The sequence below is a fragment of the Furipterus horrens genome, unplaced genomic scaffold (genome assembly GCF_987537825.1).
Source record: "Furipterus horrens unplaced genomic scaffold, mFurHor1.1.pri manual_scaffold_11, whole genome shotgun sequence".
Classification (NCBI taxonomy): Eukaryota; Metazoa; Chordata; class Mammalia; order Chiroptera; family Furipteridae; genus Furipterus; species Furipterus horrens.
In genome coordinates, this window is record NW_028327181.1 from 99275982 (window position 1) to 99293123 (window position 17142).

The 17142-nt window shown below is 62.8% G+C and overlaps 2 protein-coding genes across 2 annotated transcripts in view; one reads left to right on the forward strand and one right to left on the reverse strand.

Moving 5' to 3' along the window:
- Positions 1 to 12378, reverse strand: part of SLC38A12 (solute carrier family 38 member 12) — a 39299-nt gene extending 26921 nt beyond the window's left edge. Inside the window, exons 1-7 of the mRNA XM_090291015.1 lie at positions 12283 to 12378; positions 6937 to 7058; positions 5377 to 5458; positions 4924 to 5020; positions 3985 to 4065; positions 676 to 775; positions 180 to 288 (exon numbers count right to left, since the gene is read on the reverse strand). Coding sequence (XP_090147141.1) covers positions 180 to 288; positions 676 to 775; positions 3985 to 4065; positions 4924 to 5020; positions 5377 to 5458; positions 6937 to 7058; positions 12283 to 12327 — 636 coding nt within the window. The 5' untranslated portion in view covers positions 12328 to 12378. The remainder of the gene's footprint in view (positions 1 to 179; positions 289 to 675; positions 776 to 3984; positions 4066 to 4923; positions 5021 to 5376; positions 5459 to 6936; positions 7059 to 12282) is intronic.
- Positions 12379 to 13857: 1479 nt separating this feature from the next.
- Positions 13858 to 16986, forward strand: NAT9 (N-acetyltransferase 9). Its single transcript, XM_090291016.1, has 6 exons — positions 13858 to 13956; positions 14710 to 14819; positions 15320 to 15463; positions 16055 to 16114; positions 16315 to 16409; positions 16518 to 16986. The coding sequence occupies exons 1-6, from the start codon at positions 13880 to 13882 to the stop codon at positions 16638 to 16640; spliced, it is 609 nt and encodes a 202-aa protein (XP_090147142.1). The 5' UTR covers positions 13858 to 13879; the 3' UTR covers positions 16641 to 16986.
- The last annotated feature ends 156 nt before the right edge of the window (positions 16987 to 17142 follow it).

The window sequence follows — 17142 nt, forward strand, 5'->3', positions numbered from 1 at the left end:
TCAGAGGAGGGCAAAGCCCCGAACGCCAACTCCGGACCACGCGTGACCGAGGCCTGGGCGCCAGGACACTGTGTGGGAGTCTCAGCGGCACGGCCAGCCCGGCCCCCGGGGAGGGCTGGAGTGGCGGCGGGTGGCGCGCACGGGCCCGGGCGGCAGGCTCAGCGCCAGCGCCCACTCACCAGGTAGATGCGGTAGGCGTCCCCCCGCCGCAGGGGCCCCCAGCACGGGTCCGTGTCATTGTGCTTGCTGTCGGCCTCCACGCCGCCGCAGGAGTCGTTGCCGGTGGCACTGCGGACAGAGGGGAGCAGCTCGGGGCGGAACGGGACGTTGTCTGCTCTCAGCCGCCACCCCTGCCCCCCCCACGGCCGCTTCCAGTCCAACCGTGGCCTGTCCACGCCCTGCACCTTCCTGTCCCTGCAGGCACCACTGTCCCCGCCACACTGTCAGAAGCCTCCGGGGACTCCTGGTCACCTTCCCGAGGCGGTGGGGCAGGGCCACAGTGTGGAGTGAGTCCCTGAAGGGCAGCACAGCCAGCGGGCTGGGCCCTGTGGGAAAGGCCTCGGGCACCTATGTCCTTTGGACGGACCCCTCAGCGTTGTGCTCCCCCCCCCCCCCCGAAACGGCCGACGGCCCCAGGGAGCCCCGGTGGCCACGCGAGAGGGAGGGGATGCTCACCAGGACACCTGCATGAGGGAGAAGGGCACGGCCGCAGCGTAGATGGCCAGGTCCCCGTACAGGTAGATGATGATGCAGAAGTAGAACAAGTTGACCCCCACTGAAAGGAACAGTCACTGGTCAGGGAGCCACCAGGAGGCGTCTGCGCTCTTTGGTGAGGATGCCCTCCCACCCTTTCCCCAGGGTCTGCTTCTCCAGGCTGCTTATTTTAACCAAAGAGAAGGAGAAAAGGAGCCCGAAGTCCTATTTCTTGTTCTGGCCACATTGTAATGCTGGCGGAGACACATCTGCCCGTGACCTCCGCCTGAGAAGGCGCTAAGTGAGGCTGTGGCGCTGGGAGAGGCTCTGACGCCAGACAGGTGCCCCGTGAGTGTGAGGCAGAGTCAGGCTCAGGACAGGGTGCCCGGGGCCAGGGGAGGAGAGACGCCCCGAGTCAGGAGCCTTGGCCAGGCCCCCCCACAGTGAAACACGGGCTTGCAGACAAGATGGCTGCCGAGGAAGTGAAAAGAAAAGAGGAGGTGACAGGAGACGGCCCAGCTTCTGAAGCTGGAATCAAGAGGGTAAAAGCCCTTGATTTCCAAAAACCAAGTTGATGCCAAGTTTTCGGGGGTGGGGGGGCAGCAGGAGCAGCACTCAAGCTGGACTCACTGTCCTCCTTATAGGGCATTTGCGGGGGACGACGCTCCCCCTGCAGAGGACCCCTCGGTCCCCTCTTCTGCCAGGCGGGGCTGGGGGTGCGGGCTCCGGCGCGAATTCCATTTTTCTCACTTCCCAACACCTCCGACCGGCCCTGATCCTGTCCAGTGAGGGTTCCACCTGCCCTAAGTGCTCTACACAACCCCAGCTATAAAGACTCGGAAACCAGGACCCAGGGCCCTGTGACCCCAGGGTCACAGCTCCGACCGCCAGCCTCAAACTCTCGTCAGACTGACTGCTGGCTTCACCGGCAACAGAAAGAAAGATGAAGGGACAGTTCCCTTCTGATGGTGGCTTGGAAAGGGTCCCCACAGGGAAGCTGGGAACATGTCCCTCCTGGGCTCTTTGAGGCCGGCTCTGCTCCTAGGAGCCTAAGGAGAAAAGGTCCAGGAAAATGGTTCTTGAAAGAACCCAGGCGGGCCAGACAGGCTGGTGCCCCAGCTCGGCGGCCCCCGGGTCCTGCCTGCCACTCCCCACAGGCTCCAGGCACAGCCCGTGTCCCGCTGTCCTTCCGCTGCCCTCTGCCAGGGGCCGCTGTCCCTGCCCCACCCCGCCCCTTCCCCCAGTGCCAGCACCGCTTATAAACTGCCACCGGTCCGCCCTGATCAATAAATTTCATTACTAGACACAAAACGGGAGGATCAGAACTCCCCGAGAGGACAGCAATCCCCAGGCCTGGCGTCGCGGATGACAGGGAGTGTGTCCGGACTCCAAGGGCGCTTTCTGTGGAGGGGCAGCCCCTCTCAAGGGCAGGCGACAGCCTGCAAGTGAGGAACAGAGCAGAGCAGTGGTTTTCGACGGGGGGCAATTCTGTCCCGCCACCGCAACTGGGGACACGTGACAGTGTCTAAGGACACTTCTGGCTGTCACAACTGGGAGGGGCTGCTGGCAACTCGTGTGTCTGACAATGCACAGGACGGGGCCCCTGACAAAGGACGATCCGGCCCCAATGGCCCTGGCGCTGAGCTGGAGGAGCCCCAGGGCAGATGAGGGGAAGGCTTCCACCAAGTGGCCGGCTGTTCTCACAAATGTGCTTCTTTCCTTTTCTTATCATTAAAAAAAAAAAAAGATAAAGATTATTGATTTATTTTTAGAGCAAGCAGGGAAGAGAGGGAGAGAAACATTGATCAGTTGCCTGTCACGCGCCCCCAGCTGGGGACCTGGCCCACCACCCAGGCCCCTGCCCTGACTGGGAATCGAACCAGCGACCCTTTGGATCAGACGCCAGCTCTCAGTCCACTGAGCCACACCAGCCAGGGCTATGCTTATTTTCTGTTCAGTTTAGGCAAACTAGGAGTCTAGTCCATGGGGGAGGGAACACTAAATAAACCACAAGTTTCTAGAATTCGTAAAGAAATCGGGGCAGCCTACCCAACGTGAAAAGGAGAAAGGGGGCTTAGAAGGAGTGTCTGCCCGCCAACGTGCTCCATAGCCCCAAGCGTGCCCGTGGAAGGGGCGCGCACAGGGCTCCTGGGAAGAAACGTGATGCTCTCTTATCTCAGTCTAATGAGACTGGGAAAGGCGGGAACGGAACCCATCGAAGACCTGGATGCGGGCAGGCGCGACCAGCCTTGTTTCCACAAATTCCGGAACCCTCTATGCGGCTAGTGGGGGTGGGGCAGAGCCTCGGGCACCTTTGGCTGATGATCACAGTCTTTCGGATTAGACAGTCAGATCAGGGCACCGACGATAGGCAGAATGCTTAATATCCTAACAGGCCGCCCAGAAGCCTCCCGTTCCTGCAGTCCCCACCCCCAGCTCTGTCAGCACAGCTGCATTAGAGGCGGAAAAGCACTGGTGGAGACGTGCCCCCTCTGCAGCAGGGGCCCTGACAAAGGGCAGGGAATCTTCCAGGGGAACTGCAATGGCAAGGACTCGCTAAGATGTGTCTGACTCCATGAAGCAAAACAGGTTTGGCCTTAAAAAACTAAACTCTTAAATAGCTCATCTTCCAAAACAATGAGATTTATGATGACGGTATAAGATGATGTCACTGAAACAGCCAACAACCCAGCACCTGAGCTGGGCTGGAGCCTTTCCGCTTGTAGCCAAGGCCCCTGAGGAGCAGGTAGAGCTCGGGGAGAGGTGATGGGACAGATCCCAGACGGTGGGCCTGCGCACGGGCTCCCAGCGCCCTCTGCTGGCCACCAGGAGGAGCCAGCCAGAAACATACACAGCATACACACACACACACACACACACACACACACACACACACACACAAACGAGGAGCCAGCCAGAAACACGCACACACGCACAGCATAGCCTCCCCTGTGTGTTGTCCTACACAGAAGAGTCCAGAAGAAAAGAGACAAGTCAGAAGCAATCAAGCAACAGGCACAAAACGAGCAGCCAGCCTCCACGGGGTCCCTTGCTGGGAAACCTGCCTAGGACCCGACCTCTGTGTCCAGCAGGAGAGAAGCAGCCCCTTTACCCCTGAGGCCGACCTGCGACAGTGGAGCCAAGGAGACAACGCGCAGCTGCCCGGGCCGCTCGGCAGGCAATGGCGGCTCCGTCACCTGTCCTGTCCCTGCTGTCAAGGTGGGGCCCTCATTCCAAGCGCCCCTGTCAGCAGGAGGAACTGCCCCCGCACCCCCTTAAAGGAGCTGATACCTTTATTGAAGAACATGGAGGCCATCTGCCCCATCTCCACCCGGTCCGTGATTTCAAACAGGTTCGGCGATCCACGTCTCTCTGTGGAGCCAAAGGACAAGGAAGAGGACCTGGGGGGCTCACCTGGCTTCTACGGGGGGCTGTGGGGCTCCCTGAATTCTCCAGAATGACGAAATCCCCAAGAGTTTCAAACTCTTGAGAAAACTTTTCCTAACGCTTCCTGTTGGGAACGTCTGAAAGCGGGGGCTGGCTGTGGGGTGAGGGGGCAACCGACACTTCCCGGGCTCGGCCAGAGTGGGGCTGGGACTGGTGGGGCGTGCGGGTGTGTGCAAGAGAAGGTGTGAGTGTGTGTGTGCGTGAGACTGTGTGTGTGTGCACACAAGTGTGTGTGTGAGCGTTAGTGACTGTGTGCATGTGCACGTGTGTGAGCGTGAGTGTGTGACTGCACGCGCACATGCGTGTATGCGTGACTGAGACTGCGTGTGCACACAAGTGTATGTGTGAGTGCGTGAGAGCGTGTGTGAGACTTGTACGAGTGTGCGCGCGTGCACAAGTGTATGTGTGAGTGTATATGAGCGTGTGTGAAAGTGTGGGAGAGTACGAGTGTGTGTGTGTGAGTGTGTGGGCGGCGGGACGGAGGAAGGAGGCCCCGGAGACCCCAGACCCCAGCGCGGGCCGGGCACTGCACCAGGCGCCCCCCTGCCCCCCGAAGAGCAGGACAGGCAGGAGGCTGGGGCACCGAGGCTGAGTGACGTGCCCAAGCCGCAAGCGTCAGAGCAAGCCGGAGCCGGCAGGCGGACTCGACCACGGTGCCTTCCTGGGGACCCCCTGCCGGCAAGAAGGGCCACAGGGTCTCTGCAGAGACGCCCCGAGTGCTGTCCACAGGAAACGGACCTGTGGGCCCCAGGGAAGGGCCGCTGGCCGGATCCCAGGACTTACGCACAGACAGGATGGGCTGTTTCTCCGCCCGCTCATGGCTGTCCGGGAGGGGACTGTCACTGTCAGAGGCTTCGGAGTTGTTCTCATCCTCCTCCTCCTGGGGGCGGGGGGAGCAAGGGAGAAGGACATGTTACTGCCGAGAATGTCCTTTCTCTCTGGAAGGTGTCTGAACACTTCTGTCCTGTCACACGAGAAGGTGCAGGCACACTCGGATGTCAAGCCCAAAGCGGCAGCACCGCTCCTGGGCACAGAAGTTCACAAAGGCCGGGGGTCGGAGGGACCCGTGATGCCACTTTAAAGGAGCAGAGGCCGCACATGTTCTGTCTGCTGAGGCGGCTGCAAAGCGTCTGCTCTGGGACAGGGGCCCTGGCGGCATGGCACGCAGGCATTGGGAGCGAAAGGACCGGCCACCGAGGGACGGGGGCACAGCCCGGGCACAAGGGCCACACTCACCTGGTGGTTCTCCATCCTCTTCCAGCGGAGCTGAGCGTTGGCCGCCGCCATGGCCTCCACCACGAAGGTAGTTGTCACAAAGCTGCAGGGCCAGGCGGGAGGGGGGAGGGCGCACAAAGAAAAAGGAGGAGCCCTGTTAGGACCCGACCGGACCCCAAAGCCCGAAGCAGCGTCTCTCTGAGAGCCGTTTCCTAGGGACCCCTCCAGACGGGTCTGACCCAACGAAAGACGTGTGTGCGCATCGCGATGCCCCGTACGCCTGCCTCGGAGTCCCTGTCTCTGTCTGGAATGTCTGCCGGGTGCCCTGGAGGGGACAGGCCACACAGTACCGCCCCCCGAGAAGGGGCTCATGGGGCAGAGGTGGGAGGACAGAGCCCACCCGGCGCTCTGGGTCGGGCAGAGGAGGCTGAGTCAAGAGGGCCCCCAAGGTTCCGGGAAGGGCGGCAGGCGGCATCCCCCTGTCCTCGCTGGGCCGCTGACCAGCGGTCCCGCCCAATGACACACTAATGGCCGGGATAATTGAAAAGGAACACCTGACTCCGGAACCTGCTCCTCTTCTCTTTTAGGGCAGCATTTTTACTTTCCCAATAGCCTGGCTAGTACTAAAATAAACTTGCAGCTTTATGGCCTGAATCAAAAGGGAGCTTGGGAGGCAGCCCCAGACATCTGCTTAGCAGTCAGACGAGAGACAAATCACCCTTTCTTCAGGAAACTGGGGAGACCTGAGGACGGCTGGAGGCGAAGGCTGCTGCCCGCGGCGGGGGACGGGGAGGGCCGCCTGCCTGCCGCAGAGCCCGAGACCTGCGGGACCCTGGAGCCTGCCGGACCCCCGCACGCTCTGCCGTGGGATGTGCCCAGAGCGCCGGGACTGCTGCCACCTCCCCAGGGGGTGCTCAGCCCAGCAGTCAGGTGACAGGCGCGACAGGAGTCAAATCCACACCCATTCCACGGTGGCGGGGGCGGCTCCCACTCCCACCCCCCAGGGCCGCCTAGGAAGGCTTCTCATTATCTTGCCTAAGTGACCATTTTAAGGGCTTTAGATTTTCCCTTCTTTTTGGAAGTAAAACTGAAATCAATCTTCATTAAGGCATGAAGAGGTTTCTCATGGCTGCACAAAGCCAACTCATTGATCACGCTCAGACACTGCGGCCACCACCCGCGCCCGCCGTCACCCCCCACTCAGACAGCCGCCGGGGCTGAAGGTCCTTTAGAGGGGACAGCAGACTCTCAGGGACAAGGACTTGCAGGGCTCTGGGCTGCCGAGGCTCGCAGCGCGTGGTTTTGAGCCCGTGGCACCCTGAGGTCAGCCCCCAAGCCCCCCAAGAGAAAACGCGCGCACAGATGACAGACAAGGGCCCTCTCCCGTCCTGCCGGCTTCCTCCAGACCTCAGTGTGTGTCACCTGCAGAACGACCCCACTCTCCCAGGGGTGCGCACGCCCTTCTCCTTCCAGTCTGCTGAGGCCGCCCCGCGTGGCCAGCGACCACCCCAGAACGGCCATCGCCGTCCCCTCCCCGCCACACGTGTGGGGGTCCGCTCCGTCACCGCTCGCGCCGCGTACCTCATGAAGCCCAGGAACAGCAGCAGGACCAGGCTGACCAGCCACCCGGCGGCAGCGAAGGCCTTGGGCATGGTGAGCGCGCCGGTGCCCACGATGAGGTTAAACATGTACACCAGCCCCACCTGGAACAGAGGCACGGCAGTCAAGCCCGGAAGCCAATTAACCTCGCCCACCTCGGCTCCCCAGGGCACGGGCCACACCGCGGAGGCCAGGGGCCCAGACCTCAGACAGGGAGGCAGGGGCGGGGGGAGCAGCCCACCCAGGTCCTCGGGAGGCCTGCCCTGCCCCCGGACGCGGGGGACTCAAGCTTGATGTTCTGTCAGTCTCTTCAATGTCTCTGATGACCAGTTTTATTCGTGATTTCGCTGTCGCATCTCCATGTCCTCGTCACCTCATCCTGCTCGGGTGCATCACAGACATGGCCCCGGGTCCAGCCAGGCCGGAGGCTCCAGAGGACGCGCCTCTGGGCATGTGGCCCAGGCCCGCTCTCCAGCCATCCCTGCCATCGTCCTCGGGGACACCGACACTTCCCCTTAACGCCAACTTCAGGCAGTTCAGTGGTTCTAGGACAGCGGTTCTCAACCTGTGGGTCGTGACCCCTTTGGGGGTCAAATGACCCTTTCACAGGGTCGCCCAAGACCATCAGAAAACACATATATATGTTGTTTTTATGATTAATCACTGTGCTTTCGTTATCTTCAATTTATAACAGTGAAAATACATCCTGCATATCAGATATTTACATTACGATTTATAACAGTAGCAAAATTACAGTTATGAAGTAGCAACGAAAATAATTTTATGGTTGGGGGTCACCACAACGTGAGGACCTGTATTAAAGGGTCGTGGCATGAGGAAGGCTGAGAACCACTGTTCTAGGATGTTCATGAGTTTGTGCAACCAGCTCAGTGCCCCCGAAAGGAACCCCCACCCACCCAAGTGGCCCCTGTAGCGGCTGGGTGGCTCACTGCGGCTTTCGAGCGTAACCCGAATCACGCCAGCTCACTTCCAGCTCCGTTCATTGCGGCTACTCCTGTTCCAACATGTCAGCCCTCAAAGTCTCCTCTGCCCCGAGCGCCTGCCTCCCACCACGCTCTCCATTTGCACTGAGTCCCTGTCCCATCATGACTCCCTGTCCCCCCAACCTCCCTTCGCAGGCCATCCCCCCATTAGGGCCTCACCTACGTCCTCCAGCATGCTCTACAGTTGGCTGTTCCCACAAAGCAGGCCCTGCCCCGGGCCCCCCGCCCTGCCCCAGGCGAGTGGCCTTGGCCTCCTTCCTTCCCCTCCACATCTGGAAAGTTGCGTGGCCACCTCTGGCTCCTACTGCCACCTACAACTCAGACTGGTTGCCCCTGGCCTGGCCTGTGACGGCAGAGCCCTAGCCGGCCCTCCTGCGCTCTCCTGCGCTGGCCGACTCACAGGAAGCTGATTATTTAAGCACAGCAAACCCTTCGCCTCTGCGACACTGGCCCACCTCTCAGTCTCACGCCCCCGTTCTTAGGAAGATGTGCTTTTCTACATCCATGTCTTTTCTGAGACCCACGTGCTGAGTTTTTAGCTCAGAAACACACAGGTTAGGGCCTCTGCTTCTGGCTGTGGTCAGACTTGTAAGAAAGAAACAGAGATGGGGCACTGACTGCCATCTGGGGCTCTGACAGGCAGGGCGGAGGGCAGGGCAGTGGGCTGGGGGGACAGGCTTCTGGGCAGCTGCTGAGCAGACACCTGAGCACTGCACAAACGGGAAGGCACCTGCCGCCAGGAACGCGCCCCGCCCACCGTCCGTCCGCACTTGTCACAGGGCGCCAAGCGCTCCGAGGCCCCTGCCCAGCCCCCCAATTCCCACCCTGCACGCAGGGCCCGGTCAAATGCTGCCTCTGCCACGACCTCCCCAGTCTGTCTGGCCCCCCACCTCTGAACCCCTGGAGCAAGGACACCGCTTATGCCCTCGCTTGGGGTTTCGATGTGGGGTGTTGATCTTCGGCCCACCCCCAAACCTTCTCTGCGCACTTCACGTGGCACCGGCACACAGCCTCGCGACAGGAAGCCTCCGTAAAGCTGCCGGGACCCGGCTCGGGGTCTCTGCACACACGTCTGATGGCCTTCCGCGGCCTTAGACGCCAGCGTCCCAGTTTGGTTCCACAGACAGATCGCAGAAGGGTCAGCACGCGCTTGGATCATCTTCCCAGGGTGCCTGATGGAATCGCAACACTGCAGTGACGTCCTGGCGCAGGGTGGCCTTGCGAGGATGGCCGTGGGGGGGACAGGCGAGAGCAGGACACGGCCCAGCGCTGGCCTGCCCCGCTGCAAGTCCCCGTGCTGGCTCTCCACAGCAACTGCGCGTCCACAACAAACTCATCTGTGCTTGTGTTGGTTGGTGTCAGTCCCTGGGAGGCTGGGGGCTCTACAAGAAGCTGCCCCGGTGACGGGAGAACCTTACTTCTCTATGGAAAATGGCCCTGGTGGCTGTCCTTGTGAGGGAAGGACACAGACAGCAAAGAAGCCCGCGACAGCGATGGCTCTGGGCCAGAGCTCCGTGGGGAAATCAAACAGTACGAGAGGCATCTGTGAACTCAGGGGTGCCTGAGCTCTTGGGCTGTAAAAGCCAAGGCTCTGCAGCAGACCAGGGGCCCTCGGCCTAAGCACCAGGCCATCTGCGGCCAGATCACTCTCGATCGTGGGGGCCCGCGTGGGGCAGCAGAATGTTCAGCAGCACCGCTGGCTTCCACCCGCTACCTGCCAGCACCCCCACCCCCCGTGGTGTGACAACTGAAAACATCTCAGATGCTGCCAAGTGCTCCCTGGCGCGCGAGACTGCCGCCAACGAGACGCGATGGAATGAGCAAGCTCCCAACAGGAACTTCCAATAACTCCCAGGGAAAACCTTCCCCAGGAAGGCCGTTAGGGATAACCTGGCGGCAGCCAGAAGCAGGAACGACTTAGGGAGTTGCTGTTTTTCAGTCCTGAAGCGAGCGCTCTGGGCCCCGCGTGGCTCAGGGAACCCCGCAGGGGAATGCAACGCTTCTTCGTCCTCCTGGCAAGAGCTAAGGCTGCGTCCCCTCCAGTGAGGGTGACCAGAAGGACCAATCGCCGGAGCAGACTATGAGGCAGGAGGCAAGTCGGAGCTGAGCCACAGGTCGGGCTGAAGGCAGGTGTTGAAGAGGAGGGAGCCATTCTCGCTGGTGACGGGACAGTCCTGTTGGGATAGCCCCCGGGGGAGTGTGGCCGGATGCTGAGGGATGAAGCCTCCTGCAGTCTCGAGAAAGCCTGGCGCGGGCTGTGGCCACCGCAGGCTACCCTGAGCTTCTTCCTGTTTCGCTCGACCTTTGTGGCTGCGCTGGAGGAGATGCAGTCCCTGCTCCTTGGGACAGCTGACATGCCCCTGCACTCTAGCAAGCTCCGTGCAGCGTTCCAGTGGCCTCAGCCACAGACATGCATGCGGCAGGGTCACAGGCGTCACCGGCTTCCCCAGTGACAGTTGTCAAAGCAGACGGGAGGCAGCAGAGACGCTGAAGTACCAAGTAGAACCGAAGGCTGTGAGACAGGAGCCCTTTGCTTCGAAAGCGACAGCAGCGATCTCTGGCAAGACACTGGCAGGAGGCGCCCGGGCAGCGGCCCCCCACTCCACCCTCTCGTGACCACACAGTCCCTTCAGTCCTGCACTGCCCCGGGGCCTGTAAATGGGAAAACCAACATGCCCGCGTCCTGACATCACTTATGGGGTGACATACGAGCCTGAACCATGTCCCTGTGTCCAGCATAGTCCTCGAGAGGGTCATCTGCCCACCACAAATATTTTATGCAGATTAATGCAGAGTAAAATAAACAGCCCGACACCCACGAGGGCAAAGGGCGCCAATAACAAGGCGTGCAGAGGGAGGGAGGGGCGCTGCGTGGGGAGTGACCAGCCACGGCACATTCACGAACTGGGTGCGTGCCCAGTATCTCGGGCTCCCAGGGCAGCCGAGCAGCTTCTGCCCACACAGTGCGGAGCAGGGGAACGCGAAGCAGCATTCACAGTAAAGCCAGTCCCAGAGCCTTCTGTAAGGTTCGCGACCCACTGAGCCCAGGTCTTGGTCTCCCAGGATGGCGGAGTCAAGGGAACCTCAGAAGAAGGCACGTGCTCTCCTGGCGAGGCCGCCTCGCCCTGAACCCCACCCCCTTCCCCTACAGCTCTCATCACGGGCGCGGTGGGAGAATACGCACAGCTGTTTCCGGCTCGTGTCCACGGTAGGTCCTCCAAAAACCCCAAACACAGAGAAAATGAGGGAAAAAAGGTAAACAAGGAGCCTACACTGGGGCTTTTAGGGCACCCTGCCCGATTTCTGGCGGGCACACACCGACATGCGAAACGGTGACATGCTCCCCAACTGGAGACGCAAAAATCAGGCACCTCCAAGGTTTTCCTTCCCCAAACGGCGTCACAGAAATGACTCAGCTCTCAGCTCACAGACGCCGCGAGAAGCAGCAGGAGCCCCGGACACCTTTACGGACAGTGTGGCCATTTCACTGCTGATGCCAAGAGGAGGCTGCGCGCTGTCTCATGATTCCTCGCACGAGGTTCAAGAAGGACCTCCCCCCCCCCCCCCCGACGCGTTACTGAGCAGAGGGAGGCTCCAGCTGCCTGCAGAGACGCTTCCTCAACCGTCGGCCCCAGCTCTGGAGTCTGCGAAGCTGGCAGAAGCAGAGCAGGATCCCCGGCCGGGATGGGAAGGGCAAAGCGGGGCAGCGGCGGAGACTGGGTAGGTTCTAGAAGTGGACTGGAGCTGCTTAAGACAGCACTGCCTTCCACGGAGTGCCTGGCGCCGTGGGAGTCGGCCATTGAGTTATTCCGGTCCCCCCGTGACGGATCCAGGCCAGAGGGCCGCACGGTGCAGCCATGACCAGTCTTCTGTTGCACAAAGAAAACAAACTGAGCGTGTGTGCGTGGGGGGCCAGTAACGCAGACCCCAGACAGAGAAACCCATCATCCTAACTCTAATTACAGACGGCCCCGAGCTGCCCCTGGGAGTGTCGGCGTGATCCCTCGGCCTCTTGCGCCACCCGAGACCATAAAGTTGTGCAACTTCAAACTCAGCTGAGAACCCGAGCGGTTGCAGAGCGCTGAGCTGAGCGAAACCCGCGCCCACAGCCGGCGGCCAGGGCCCATCCGAGCGGCGGGGAGCTGAGAGTCAGAGCTGGCAAGGCCGTCTGTTTTCCTGACCACACTCCCCGACCAACACCGGACACGGGAACGCACCGGCGACACGACTGCTGCCCAAGCGGGGTCCCTCATCCCCACGCTCCCCTCCTCCCGAGGCCAGGACCCCCGAAGCGGGCAAACCGGCTTCTGAAAGGAAGACTCACGTAGGGCGAATAGAGCTCCCCGGTCTCGGTGATCTCCCCCGCCATGGCCGGACTGCGGCGCGTTCTCCGTCCTCGCGGGGCAGCGGCTGCGGCGGCTCCCTGAGGCAGAAGGGCAGGCTTCGGCTTTCCGACGGCCCTGGGTCGGGGGCGTGAGGTCTGCCGACCCGCCCCCCCCCGCCCTCTCATCACACAGAGTTACGGTCTCAGCAAACGTCACAGGGCGTGCGGCAGGGAAGGGGCTTCCTGCACGACGCGCCCCTGGCCGCTGTTCCCTCCTTGCTGCGCAGGGCACGGGTGCACCCCACGCTGCTCAGACCCCGGGTGACATGAGAGGCCCTGGAGCCGCCGAGGCTCGCCCGCCCCAAGCGCCCCCTCCACCCACTCGGCGGCGGCGGTCCCCATTTCGTGCGGGAACGCGCGCCCCCCGCCACACAGGGCAGCCCGATCACCGTGTGCCTCCCCCGCGTGGGACAGCGGTCCAGGGTCTCTCCTAGGTCGCCCTCCAACCCAGCTTCTTGCCCCGAAGCCCCTCCTTTCTAGCGGGGCCTCCTCTCCCCGCCCCGCTCTACCCCCGCTCCTTGCTTTCTGCCCTCGAGCCGCCTCCCCTTCTCCGGAGTCCCGCTTCGAGTCTCACCCCGGCCTCTTCCTTCCTCCTGGAGGAGCCCGCAATTCGGCGCCGCCCCAGCCCAGCGCAGCGCAGCGCAGCCCAGCGCACCTGCGCGCCCGGCTCCTCACCTGCGGCGCAGCGACCGTCGGGCCGCCCCAGCCGCCGCACGAGCCCCTCGGCGGCTGCCGGCGCCAGCTGTCCTGCACCAGCTCCCGCAGCGCGCATGCGCCTGCCCCGGGGGCCCGCCTCGCTGTCGCGCGGCTCGGGCGGGGCGCAGCGCGCTGATTGGGTGCCTGGCGGAGGCGGGACCGGGATTGGGCCCCGGCGGCTGCCGTCTGCGTGGCGGAAGTAGGCGGGATCGCTCCCGCGGCGCGCATGCGGGAGGGGCGGCCGTGGGCTGGCGGCGCGGCAGGGCGGAGGGGCTCGCACCTGCTGCCTGGGACGCTTTCGCTGGAGGCACGTGCGTGAGCTCCGCCGTGCCGGAGCGCGGGCGTTGGGGTGCGGGCCGAGGGCAGGGAACCTGTGGCTCCGCGCAGAGCGGAGGCGCTGAGAGCCCAAGCATCGCTGCCCTCCCTGGAGGGGCCCGGCGGACCCGGCTGGGAGGTGGGGGAGCGGGAGAGCCCCCGCCCCGAGGGTGATCGGAAACGGGTGCGAGGGCAGGGCTGGAGGTGGAGCCCGGGGCGGAGTCTCGGGGGGCGCGTGATGGGCGCTCGGATGGGAGGCGGGGCGGGAGGAGCGGGCGGAGACGGCGGCTCAGCTCGGTTTCGGGAGGCGCGAGTGAAGGCTTGTTGAGCGCCCCCCACCTAAGCGGCTTGCTCTCCCGCAGGCGGTTGGAGGCCCCGCGCCCTGAAGCGTTTCCAAGGCACGGTTCTCCCCACAGCTCAGCCCCGGGAGGCTTTTACCGAGCTGAGAGCCTGGGCTCCCGGCCGGAGCGAGGGGAAGCGCAGGGACCCCAGCCTTTGCCCCCCGCCCGCCCCCCGGGCTGCCGCCATGAGGCTGAATCAGAACACGGTGCTGCTGGGGCAGAAGGTGGTGCTGGTGCCCTACACCGCAGAGCACGTGCCCAGGTACCGCTCCGCCCGGGGCGGCGGGGAGCGCCCGCGTTTCAGGGGCTCTTCCCTCTCGGGGGAAGCGCTGGGGGGAGCAGCAACCACGAACAGGAAGGAGCGGATAGCGAAGCCAGAGACCGACGTCCCTGGAAGGAGGCGCCCGGCCCCGTTCTCAGCAGGGAGTTAGCTGATGCAAACTAAAATGTGTGTAAGGGAAAAAGAGAAACTGCCTGCTTATCCGATTGTAGATCAGGGACGTTCCTTCGGCGCCAGCGAACAGGCCCGGGTCTCGGACCCGGCATAGACCTGAGCTGAGGGGTTGGTCTGATGCCCCCCGGTTTGAAAGGCCGGGACTGAGTCGCTGTGTGGGACTCGCTGGGGGCGGTCAGCGAAGCCTGGCCGACCCGGGCGGTGGTGTTGTAGGGGTGTGTTCTTTACTTGCAGTTTTCCTTTTGGGGGGGGGGGTTCCTTGCGCCCCTCCTTTGTGGAGATCCGTCCAGGAATGCTTGGCTTCAGACTGCGCCTCCCCACCCACCCCAGAGGTGGGATTGGAAGCGGGACTGAGGACCCACCCCTCCTGCTGTTCCCTTGTAGGACCAGCCCGCCTCTCGGCCTTGGGCCTGGGGCCCCTGCCGTAGGAGCAGTTACCGCCCTTTCTTTGGGTCTCCTGAGAGTCCTGTGTTGGCCGTATGGGGCTCCCCTTCCTGCCGTCGTTCCTTCATCTCACAGTGCCAGCCCCGCCTGCTGAAGGCCACCCCGCTGTCCCCACAGGTACCACGAGTGGATGAAGTCGGAGGAGCTGCAGCGGCTGACAGCCTCCGAGCCTCTGACCCTGGAACAGGAGTTCGCGATGCAGCGCAGCTGGCGGGAGGACGCGGACAGTGAGCCGCGGGGGCCCTGGGCTCAGCTGGCGGCCCTCCCGTTCTCCTTCCCAGCTGTAGCCCTTCTGGGTGCGCAGGAACCTCGTGAAAAGCCTGGACGGTGCCTGAAACCCTCCTCTCGTGCCCACTGAAGCTGGTCCCTCTGGCTGACGCTTCTGTCCTTGTCCCCACTCACTGTGCCAGGCTTGGGAGGACTTAAAGGAAGTATTTTGGGCTCCAGCTGTAATGGAGGCCCTGCCCCTCACATCCTTTGCTGCATGCCCCGTGTGTTTCCTGCTCTTCTTTGGGTCCCCCGCTGTCTGAGAAGACACTGGCTGTTTGGAGAAGGTCATCATTTCCTGCAGGAGGCAGATTCAGGGCTTTCTCACCAGCCGAGGGGAGCTCCGGCCCCCCTTTTCTCCTGTCAGACTCAGATGGTGGTAGTTCTTGGCTCGGGGAGGAAGAGTGGCCTCAGTGCACTTGGGGGGTACAGATGATAACCCTGTCACCTCGCTCCGTAGAGTGCACCTTCATCGTCCTGGATGCAGAGAGGTGGCAGGCCCAGCCGGGCACCGCCGAAGAGAGCTGCATGGCAGGAGACGTGAACCTCTTCCTCACAGACCGGGGGGACCCCTCCTTGGGGGAGGTCGAGGTCATGATTGCAGGTTCGTTCCACCTGGCCCTGCGTTCCCTCCCTGCTGAGCCTTAAGCCAGTTGAGGCTGCACAGGTACCCCAGAGAGCTCCAAGGGGGGCTCTGGCACCGGTAAGCCCAGCCCTGGGCTCCCGTTTGGTGCCCTGTGAGCCTGTGGTTCCTTGTGCTCCTGTCCTATGCTTTGGCGCGAACTCAGCCTTTGGATTTAGGGTCTTCAAACTTCACTCTGCCCCATTTTGGGGGTGGCCTGGGGGCCGTCAGACCACCCCTGCATAGCTGATCTTCCCTGCAGCGTCTTCCCGGGCTGTGGGAGGAGTCCCCCAGTTTGTGTGTCCTTGGTCCTTAGCCCTCTCCTGAGAGGCTGTGTGACTCCTCACGGGGCAGCACACTGAGGTTCTGGGGTCAGCTGTGGGGTCAGGCTGCCGGGTGTCCCCGGGCTGTGAGGCCTGGGCGGGTCATTTACCTTTTCTGCCTGGCTCCTCTGCAGAAGGGCACTGACATTTGGGAACTTCGCAGAATCGTGAGGGTTAAGTGAGACGGGACCCGCTAAGGGCCTGCTCTGGAGCCTGGCCCACGGCGTCAGGGATTGTCGTTTCCTCCTAGAGCCTGGCTGCAGGGGCAGGGGCTTCGGCTCCGAGGCCGTTCTCATGATGATGTCTTACGGTAAGGAGTCGGAGGGGGCACATGCGAGTGGCCAGGCCCAGGGGAGGGCTGGTGCATGTTGGGAGTTCAGGTCTGAAGGTGTGTGTGTGTGTGTGTATGTGTGTGTGTGTGTGACAGGTGCCTCCTCTGCACACTGGGACAGGGGGTCAGAGGGTGCTGGAGGGACCTTCATTCTGCTGTCTCTCTCTGATCTCTGGGAGGAGTGACCAAACTAGGTCTAACCAAGTTTGAGGCAAAAATCGGGCAAGAAAATGAGCCGAGCATCCGGATGTTCCAAAAACTTCACTTTGAGCAGGTAAGGATGAGGTAGGCGGGAGAGTGAAGCCTGGGTCTGGGCGGCGGGGCTGCAGGTGCCAGGACTTGTGGCGGTTCCTTAGCCAACCCTGCTCTCCGGCTTATGTAGGTGGCAGTGAGCAGTGTCTTCCAGGAGGTGACACTCAGGCTGACGGTGACTGAGCCGGAGCGGCAGTGGCTCCTGGAGCAGACCAGCCACGTGGAGGAGAAGCCCTATAGACTCGGGTCGTAGGAGCCCGCTGACCGAGCCCTGCAGTGGGCGCACGCACTGGGCCTGGGGGCAGGGTGTGCCCAGCCCCCTCCAGGCTGCGAGTCTCCTTTTGGGGGCCCTTCAGACTCTGCGCTGGACTTGTCTTGGCCTCCCTCAGGCTGGCAGTGTGGCTGAGCGACTCCGGGGCTCCCCTCCTCCCAGCCAGACCTGGACTCAGAACCTGGAGTGGACGGCGAACCCGCGGGAGGGGCGGGGTGGAGGCAGAGCTGGAGAGGAAGGGGGGCCCTCCTGAGCCCCCTTGTCTTGAAAGGCTGGGGCGCCACTCTGGGGCCAGGCCCTGGCCAGGAGTAAAGCACACTGAATGGCCGCTCTGTGTGTCCTTAGCAGGCCCGCGGGGCTGAGCTGCCGGGAGGCTTAGCTGCAGCGCCTACCCGGGCCAGCCCGGCGTGACCCTGGGCGCCTTGGTAATGGCCGAGGTCGGCCCTGTCAGCACAGACGGGTGGCTTGGAAAGTGGGCGGGAAT